Source organism: Cherax quadricarinatus, chromosome 2 (genome assembly GCF_038502225.1).
Source record: "Cherax quadricarinatus isolate ZL_2023a chromosome 2, ASM3850222v1, whole genome shotgun sequence".
Taxonomy (NCBI): domain Eukaryota; kingdom Metazoa; phylum Arthropoda; class Malacostraca; order Decapoda; family Parastacidae; genus Cherax; species Cherax quadricarinatus.
This window is the reverse complement of record NC_091293.1, coordinates 18,917,760-18,928,218: the sequence shown is the minus strand read 5'-3', so window position 1 is coordinate 18,928,218 and position 10,459 is coordinate 18,917,760. Positions and strand designations below refer to the sequence as shown.

The window sequence follows — 10,459 nt, the reverse complement described above, 5'->3', positions numbered from 1 at the left end:
TAGTAGTAGTAATAGTAGTAGTAGTAGTTGTAGTAGTAGTTGTATCAGTAGTAGTATTAGTTGTAGTGGTAGTAGTAGTAAGTAGTAGTTGTAGTAGTAGTAGTAGTAGTAGTAGTAGTAGTAGTTGTAGTAGTTGTAGAAGTAGTTGTAGTAATAGTAGTAGTTGTAGTAGTCGTAGTAGTAGTAATAGTTGTTGTAGTTGTAGTAGAAGTAGTAGTAGTAGTAGTAGTAGTTGTAGTAGTTGTAGTAGTAGTAGTAGTTGTAGTATTAGTAGTTGTAGTAGTTGTAGTAGTAGTAGTAGTAGTAGTTGTAGTAGTAGTAGTAGTTGTAGTAGTAGTAGATGTAGTAGTAGTTGTAGTAGTAGTAGCAGTAGTAGTAGTAGTAGTAGTAGTAGTTGTAGTAGCAGAAGTAGTAGTAGTAGTGTTAGTAGTAGTTGTAGTAGTAGTAGTAGTTGTAGTAGTAGAAGCAGTAGTAGTTGTAGTAGTAGTAGTAGTAGTAGTAGTAGTAGCAGTAGTAGTAGTAGTAGTATTAGTAGTAGTAATTGTAGTATTAGTAGTTGTAGTAGTAGTAGTTCTAGTACTAGTAGTAGTAGTAGTAGTAGTATTAGTAGTTCTAGTACTAGTAGTAGTAGTAGTGGTAGTATTAGTTCTAGTACTAGTAGTAGTAGTAGTTCTAGTACTAGTAGTAGTAGTAGTAGTAGTATTAGTAGTTCTAGTACTAGTAGTAGTAGTAGTAGAAGTAGTAGTTCTAGTACTAGTAGTAGTAGTAGTTCTAGTACTAGTAGTAGTAGTAGTAGTTGTAGTAGTAGTAGTAGCAGTAGTAGTGGTAGTAGTAGTAGTACTAGTAATATTAGTAGTAGTAGTAGTAGTACTAGTAGTAGTAGTAGTAATTGTAGTAATAGCTGTGGTAGTAGTAGTAGTAGAAGTAGTTGTAGTAGTAGTAGTAGTAGTTGTAGTAGTAGTAGTAGTAATTGTAGTAGTAGTAGTAGTAGTAATAGTAGCAGTAGCAATAGTTGTTGTAGTAGTTGTAGTAGTAGTAGTCGTAGTAGTTGTAGTAGTAGTAGTAGTAGTTGTAGTAGTAGTAATAGTAGTAGTAGTAGTAGTTGTAGTAGTAGTAGTATTAGTAGTAGTTGTAGTAGTAGTTGTAGTAGTATTAGTTGTAGTAGTTGTAGCAGTAGTAATAGTTGTAGCAGTTGTAGTAGAAGTAGTAGTAGTTGTAGTAGTTGTAGTAGTTGTAGTGGTAATAGTAGTTGTAATATTAATATTAGTAGTTGTAGTAGTAGTGGTAGTAGTAGTTGTAGTAGTAGTAGTAGTTATAGTAGTAGTAGATGTAGTAGTAGTTGTAGTAGTAGTAGCAGTGGTAGTAGTAGTAGTAGTAGTATTAGTAGTAGTTGTAGTAGCAGAAGTAGTAGTAGTAGTAGTAGTTGTAGTAGTAGAAGCTGTAGTAGTTGTAGTAGTAGTAGTAGTAGTAGTAGTAGTAGTAGTAGTAGTAGCAGTAGTAGTAGTGGTGGTATTAGTAGTAGTTGTAGTAGTAGTAGTAGTAGCAGTAGTAGTAGTGGTGGTATTAGTAGTAGTTGTAGTAGTAGTAGTAGTTCTATTACTAGTAGTAGTAGTAGTATTAGTAGTTCTAGTACTTGTAGTAGTAGTAGTGTTAGTATTAGTTCTAGTACTAGTAGTAGTAGCAGTGGAAGTAGCAGTAGTAGTAGTAGTAGTAGTTCTAGTACTAGTAGTAGTAGTAGTTCTAGCACTACTAGTAGTGGTAATAGTAGTAGTAGCTCTAGTACTAGTAGTAGTAGTTCTAATGCTAGTAGTAGTAGCAGTAGTAGTTCTAGTACTAGCAGTAGTAATAGTAGTTCTAGGACTAGTAGTAGTAGAGTAGTAGTAGTAGTAGTACTTCTAGTACTAGTAGTAGTAGTTCTAGTACTTGTAGTAGTAGTAGTAGTTCTGGTACTAGTAGTAGTAGTTCTAGTAGTAGTAGTAGTAGTAGTAGTTCTAGTACTAGTAGTAGTAGTTCTAGTACTAGTAGTAGTAGAGTAGTACTAATAGTAGTAGTTCTAGTACTAATAGTAGTAGCAGTAGTTCTAGTACTAGTAGTAGTAGTAGTTCTAGTACTAGTATTAGTCGTAGTAGTAGTTCTAGTAGTAATAGTAGTAGTAGAGGTAGTAGTAGTTCTAGTAGTAATAGTAGTAGTAGTGGTAGTAGTTCTAATACTATTAGTAGTAGTAGTAGTAGTTCTATTACTACTAGTAGTAGTAGTAGTAGTAGTATTTCTAGTACTAGTAGTAGTAGTTCTAATACTAGTACTAGTAGTTCTAGTACTAGTAGTAGTAGTAGTAGTTCTAGTTCTATTAGTAGTAGTAGTAGTTCTGGTAGTAGTAGTAGTAGTAGTTCTAGTATTAGTAGTAGTATTAGTTCTAGTACTAGTAGTTCTAGTACTAATAGTAGTAGTAGTAGTTGCTGTAGCAGTAGTAGCAGAAAATTAGATGCATGGTGAGGTTTTTTTAAGAAAATCATTAGGTTATGACTGATGATCAAGTGAGACAGCACAGGAGCAAGTGTTTGTCACTTGCAAGTAAATATTGGTGCATACACGTACACCTGCACACATGTGGATGATGGAATTTAATATGGATAAATACCAAGAAATAGTAATAATTGAAAGTAAAAATAGACCTCTTATATAATAGAAAGTAACAAGCATTAAAGATATCAAAATAGACACTTCTATTAGATATGTGGGGAAATTCTTGAAAACTTGTTCACAACATAAATTATACTAAAATTGGAATCTTCTTTGTTGGTATGGTGTCTGCATTAAAAAAATTTAAATAACTAAGAGAAACTTAAGTGCAAAAGATGACATATGAAGAAAGCTGAAAGTACTGAATCTGCCACTTTTAGCTGGAAGGAACAGAGGAGACATAATAACAACATTAAAGATAATAAAACAATATAAAAACACAAGAAAGACTTCCTAACCCCATTAACTAGCATAACAAATAGATAATAACTGTGAGTGAAGAAGGAACATCAACAAAAATGATACTTAATAAAGTCTTATTTCATAAACAGAGTGGTAGCTCAATAAACTAGTTTATACAAGCAAGTAAAAACTTCACCTCCTGGAGACTTGAAAAAAAAAATTAATGATGAGGTAAATACTGAAGGCAAGACACCACAAGCTTCACTCTGCTACTGTAACAACAAAGTGGTAATTATACACACACACTCTTACCAGAAATAGGAGAACATGAAGATGGCAGGCAGTGTGAGGGCAGCCTGGAGCCAGTACCAGTCATACACTAGGTAAGCTATGCCAGGGAGAACCATGTAGCCCACCGCCCAGGGCACAGCAAAAAGGTTACCCATCATGGATCGCTGCTTCCTCGAGTACACCTCCAGTCCTACACCAGGAATTTTGGTCAATTTTTTTTTCTAGTTTTGTCAATAAACAAATTTTTATGTTTGCTTTTCACAATTTTTGCATTTTTTGTCAGTGCAGGGAGGCCCACTTATACAGCAGGTCGATTTACAGCTTTCTTTGATAATAATAATAATAATAATAATAATAATAATAATAATAATAATAATAATAATAATTATTATTATTATTATACAGCAGGTTAGGTTATGCGCCACCAGAGTTAAAGAAAAATTGCTGTAAAAGGAATTAAACTCTTTTTTCACTTTCAGGTGTGTATAAAAGCCTGATAACACGTTTATCTTATATTGAGTAAGCAAAACAGGCCTAAAATATGCATATACAGTATACTCATTACTTACCTTAGGATATTTTCGTCCTTGGCTTATAGTGAGTGGTGAATATATATATATATATATATATATATATATATATATATATATATATATATATATATATATATATATATATATATATATATATATATATATATATATGCAAAACAACCACTGTGAAAGAGTAGTGAAATTCCAAGCGCTTTCGTGACTACTGACATTGTCAAGGAACTATGAAAGTAATACATCAAAGGAAGGCAATTAAAGGGCTTAGACCACACCTCACAGTCAACTCCCACAACAAAGAAACACCTGACGCGGGACAATACCGGACTCATAAGAAAAGAGGAACACTGCAATAGGTCCGCTGGTCCAACTAGACAGGTCCTCACGACAACCCACTAACAAATTATTCTACCCAAGAAATAAGATTTATTATTTGTCCAATGTATTACTAAACTCTAACCAAATTTTATTAATTATAAATGAATCTAATTTATATAAACCTAAGGAAATATTCATATTATTTTCAAAACGGCTTTTTATGAAACAAGATTCAATTATATTTCTGTCAACCATGGACTTGCTTGATACTACTTTCTCAATTTTTTGAAAATCAATTGGATGGTTAAAGTCTCTCACATGAATAAATAGAGCATTGGAATCTTGTCCAGTTCTAATGCTATATTTATGATGTTTTAATCTAAGTTCGAGACTTATACCAGTTTGACCGTAATAAACTTTATCGCAAATTTTACAAGGAATCTTATAGACACATCCGTCAGCATTTTGGGGGGAATTCTTTATCAAAAGTTTTTTTTACTGTATCAAGATTTTTGAATACAACTTTAATATTAAAAGTCTTAAGAAGAGAAGACATATTAACCAAGTTTTCATGGTAAGGGAGAACCAACATATTTTTAGTTGAATAAGGTTGGTTGTCCCTTTTTGGGTTGTAAAAAGTATTTCTAGCAATTTTAAATGATTTATCAATTACATTTCTCGGGTATTTTAGATCATTGGCTATTTCATAAATTTTGGATATTTCTTCATCTATGAACTCTGGACTACAAATTCGTAAAGCTCTCAAAAACATTGATGAGAAAACAGACAGTTTGACTCTATCTTGATGGGAAGAATAATAGTGTACATAGGAACAGTTATTTGTAGGTTTTCTGTAAATTTTAAATTTGAATTCATTATTACTCTTAATAATTAAAACATCTAGAAAAGGCAATGACTGTAGATGAATGGTTCACAGAACCGACACGTTGATAAATTAGACACATGTTCAACTCTTGGGTATCTTTATTAAGGAAACGTTTCGCCACAGAGTGGCTTCATCAGTCCATGCACAGGAGAAGCTTGAAGAACAGGAGGAGAATGAGGTAATCAGTCCCTCAACCTTGAGGGACTGATTACCTACGAAACGTTTCCTCAATAAAGATACCCAAGAGTTGCACATGTGTCTAATTTATCAACGTGTCGGTTCTGTGAACCATTCATCTACAATCCTGTCAGACACTGCAACTTCTTGGGATCTAATACTTGGGAATTCTTCGCTTGCCTAACCCTTGGGCACGACCTACTTCCACATTGGCCAAATGTGACACCACCTTCGACTGCTGCACCTCTACTGCTTACGGTTTTAAGCTCCTTCTTCGCTCATATGCCGTATTTTATTCAAGATTGATGGACTGACCACATCGACTCAAGGTTGAGGGACTGATTACCTCATTCTCCTCCTGTTCTTCAAGTTTCTCCTGTGTATGGACTGATGAAGCCACTGTGTGGCGAAACGTTTCCTTAATAAAGATACCCAAGAGTTGCACATGTGTCTAATTTATCAAAAGACAATGAGTTATTTTCCTCAAACTCAACAGTAAAGTTTATAGAATGGGCTAAGCTATTTAATTTGCTAAGGAAATGGTGCATATCTACATTTTTGGGCATAAGACATAAAATATCATCGACATATCTGAACCATTTTGCTCTATTAGGGAGGATTGTGTTAAGCAACCTTGTTTCAAAAAAATCCATGTTCTTAGTAACCTATACATGGATTTTTTTGAAACAAGGTTACTTAACACAATCCTCCCTAATACAGCAAAATGGTTCAGATATGTCGATGATATATTATGAATTATGCCCAAGAATGTAAATATACACTATTTCCTTGGCAAATTAAATAGCTTAGCCCATTCTATAAACTTTACTGTTGAGTTTGAGGAAGATAACTCATTGCCTTTTCTAGATGTTTTAATTATTAAGAGTAATAATGAATTCAAATTTAAAATTTACAGAAAACCTACAAATAACTGTTCCTATGTACACTATTATTCTTCCCATCAAGATAGAGTCAAACTGTCTGTTTTCTCATCAATGTTTTTGAGAGCTTTACGTATTTGTAGTCCAGAGTTCATAGATGAAGAAATATCCAAAATTTATGAAATAGCCAATGATCTAAAATACCCGAGAAATGTAATTGATAAATCATTTAAAATTGCTAGAAATACCTTTTACAACCCAAAAAGGGACAACCAACCTTATTCAACTAAAAATATGTTGGTTCTCCCTTACCATGAAAACTTGGTTGATATGCCTTCTCTTCTTAAGACTTTTAATATTAAAGTTGTATTTAAAAATCGTGATACAGTAAAAAAACTTTTGATAAAGAATTCCCCCCAAAATGCTGACGGATGTGTCTATAAGATTCCTTGAACATTAAAATGGTATAAAATACCGACAGATTGTTAGGTAAGACACATATGCAACAGTTAGGTATCTTTATTTTGAAACGTTTCGCCTACACAGTAGGCTTCTTCAGTCGAGTACAGAAAAGTTGATAGAAGCAGAAGATACTTGAAGACGATGTAATCAGTCCATCACCCTTAAAGTTTTGAGGTGGTCAGTCCCTCAGTCTGGAGAAGAGCATTGTTCCGTTGTCTGAAACAATATTGTTTCAGACAACGGAACAATGCTCTTCTCCAGACTGAGGGACTGACCACCTCAAAACTTTAAGGGTGATGGACTGATTACATCGTCTTCAAGTATCTTCTGCTTCTATCAACTTTTCTGTACTCGACTGAAGAAGCCTACTGTGTAGGCGAAACGTTTCAAAATAAAGATACCTAACTGTTGCATATGTGTCTTACCTAACAATAAGATTCCTTGTAAAATTTGCGATAAAGTTTATTACGGTCAAACTGGTAAAAGTCTCGAACTTAGATTAAAACAACATAAATATAGCATTAGAACTGGACAGGATTCCAATGCTGTATTTATTCATGTGAGAGACTTTAACCATCCAATTGATTTTCAAAAAGTTGAGAAAGTAGTATCAAGCAAGTCCATGGTTGAGAGAAATATAATTGAATCTTGTTTCATAAAAAGCCGTTTTGAAAATAATATGAATATTTCCTTAGGTTTATATAAATTAGATTCATTTATAATTAATAAAATTTGGTTAGAGTTTAGTAATACATTGGACAAATAATAAATCTTATTTCTTGGGTAGAATAATTTGTTAGTGGGTTGTCGTGAGGACCTGTCTAGTTGGACCAGCGGACCTACTGCAGTGTTCCTCTTTTCTTATGAGTCCGGTATTGTCCCGCGTCAGGTGTTTCTTTGTTGTGGGAGTTGACTGTGAGGTGTGGTCTAAGCCCTTTAATTGCCTTTCTTTGATGTATTACTTTCATAGTTCCTTGACAATGTGAGCAGTCACGAAAGCGCTTGGAATTTCACTACTCTTTCACAGTGGTTGTTTTGCATATATATATATATATATATATATATATATATATATATATATATATATATATATATATATATATATATATATATATATATATATATATATATATATATCAGCAAGTCGGCCGTCGCTCACCGAGGCAGGGTGACCCAAAAAGAAAGAAAATCCCCAAAAAGAAAATACTTTCATCATCGTTCAACACTTTCACCTCACTCACACATAATCACTGTTTTTGCAGAGGTACTTAGAATACAACAGTTTAGAGGTATATACGTATAAAGATACACAACATATCCCTCCAAACTGCCAATATCCCAAACCCCTCCTTTAAAGTGCAGGCATTGTACTTCCCATTTCCAGGACTCAAGTTCGGCTATGTATAAATAACCGGTATATATATATATATATATATATATATATATATATATATATATATATATATATATATATATATATATATATATATATATATATATATATATATTGTATGAAGAATGGGTATAACTGAAAACTGCTGTATTAGTGAAACTGTAAAACAAGGCACTGTAAAGCGGGGCCTGCCTGTACTGGAGACAAGTTTTGGCAAGTCATCTAAAATGTTGTACCAAACTGTATATAATACATACTGTACTATTTAGGAGTTTTTTCATTCATATACAATTTTAGTGTTTTCCTACTCTTTCCTAAATCTGATTTGTCCAAATTGAATCCATAATGGGAGTTAAGTTTTGGTTACATGTTTTTACTGCCTTATTTACTTCTCCATATTTATGCTTTTCTTCAGTTTTTGTTTCATTCAGAGTCATCCCTTAATCTAAACTCCTCCAAAGAAAGCAAATTAACTGTTCTTAATCTATAACAGGAAAGTCCTGTTACAGGGAAATAACTATTACCATTTACTCCACTCCAAAACAACAGATATTAGTGCTGGGAAAAAGATACCCCCCACATACCACCAATCAGATGACATTCATCTTTGCAAATATACAGTGTCTAAAGTCAGCAACAAACAACAAAATACCTTTCATCCGTGGACTGCTCACAGAGTCAAGGGCAATGGTCACGGTTTTCACAGAGACCCATATAAAGGATAACTTTGACAATGAAATATGCAGTGGCAGCTCATGTATAAGCACCGAGGAACTGCAACACTCCTTATTTTCGCTCGATATTGTCGATAACATTCAATATAATGATTTTTTTTCTTTAATTTTTTCTTTATACTTGTTCATTATATAATTCTTAAGCTTAATGTCAGTAGCCATCCCCTAGTACTTGAAAAAACTACAAAACTCCTTGTATGGAACTGTGCGCTTCATAGTTCCAGCGACTCGGTGCTTGGCTGTTGTGTACATGTGCACATGTCTGAGGTAAGACTCTGTATGCTAGGTAGAGAGAGCACTGTTGCTGACGCAGTGCCGACCCTATTGGGCAAGTGTAAGGTAGTGTTTCATTTTGACTCAGTGATGTGCGTTGTGCTTAAAAACCATGTACCATATTCTTGAATGTGATTAAGTGTAGAATTAGATGATTATCATACTTCCAGCTATTTTATTTAATTCATAATTTTTTTCGTTTTTTTTTATTTTACAGAAAATTAAAGTAATTTAATCATGGCCTCCTTGCATCTCCAAGAAATAAGTTCTGTGACTGTAAGTGAACTTCAACAGCTCAAGTTTTCACAGTCGTCTCTCCATGAGAAAGTTATGGTTAAGAAAAGAGGCCGTTCAACACCTGATATATGCTTGTTTCATTTCACACAATATTAAAACAATGGCTAAAAGGTTTCTGAAGCAGCGCCTCCACTAATTTTAGCTACGAGCCTCCACTGGAAATATGGATCCCAGGTTACAGCCTATACAGATGCGACAGAGTGAACAGGCAAAAGGAGGAGGGGGGGGGGGGAAGAGAGGGTTTGCCTTTACATCACAGGGTCACCTATATGCCCGGAACTACTAAATGTCTCAAATGATGTAGTTGAAGTTTTGGCAGTAAGGATCGAGAACCAGAACCTGGTCATTGTGGCTGTATACAAGCCTCCGGATGCAACTTCACAACACTTCCAAGAACAACTTGTGAAAATTGATCACTGTCTGGAAAATCTTTCAACTCCTGCCCCGAACATCTTGCTCCTGGGGAATTTCAACCTAAGGCACCTACAGTGGAAGAATGTAGCAAATAATGTTGTAGCAGAGATAGCACCAGGAAGCAGCTCACATGAGAACTCACACACACACGAGCATTTAAATCTCTGCACCAAATTCACCTTAAACCAGCAAATAATAGAGCCTTCGTTATTGGAGAATACACTGGACCTCATCTTCACTAACAATGATTATCTGACACGAAATATTACCACATCAAAAACAATATACTCAGATCACAACATAACAGAGGTTCATACATGTATGCGAGGGGCCCCAGACCGACAAAATGGGATCAGTCACGAGGGAACCTTCACCATATTCAACTTCAATAACAAAAACATAAGGTGGGACCAAGAAAACCAGGTCCTAAATTATTTAAATTGGGAAAATAGTCTAAGCAACATGGATCCAAACCTGTGTCTAGAACAAATGAACTCTGTGGCACTCGAGGTATGCTCAAGGCATATTACTTTAAGGAAAAGGAGGATATGTAAACCAGAAAGAGAAAGTCGCTCCCTATACAGGCGAAGGCAAAGAATAAAAGAATATGTAGGGAGACACAAGTCAGAGAAATAGCAAACATTGAACTGAGGCTAAGGGAATCATACAAAAGTAAAGAAACACAGGAAGAACTAAAAGCCACAAATGAAATTGAAAGAAACCCAAAATATATCTTTTCTTATGCTAAATCAAAGTCGAGAACAACATCCAGTATTGGGCCTCTACGTAAACGAGTTGGATCCTACACAGATGACAGCAAGGAAATAAGTGAGCTACTAAAGTTTCAGTATGACTCGATTTTT

The 10,459-nt window shown here is 34.3% G+C and overlaps 1 protein-coding gene across 1 annotated transcript in view; it reads right to left on the bottom strand.

Annotated features, from left to right (window-relative positions):
- Positions 1-10,459, bottom strand: part of LOC128688152 (organic cation transporter protein) — a 655,980-nt gene that overhangs the window by 214,495 nt on the left and 431,026 nt on the right. Inside the window, exon 9 of the mRNA XM_070087495.1 lies at positions 3,235-3,403. Within this exon, the coding sequence (XP_069943596.1) occupies positions 3,235-3,403 (169 nt within the window). The remainder of the gene's footprint in view (positions 1-3,234; positions 3,404-10,459) is intronic.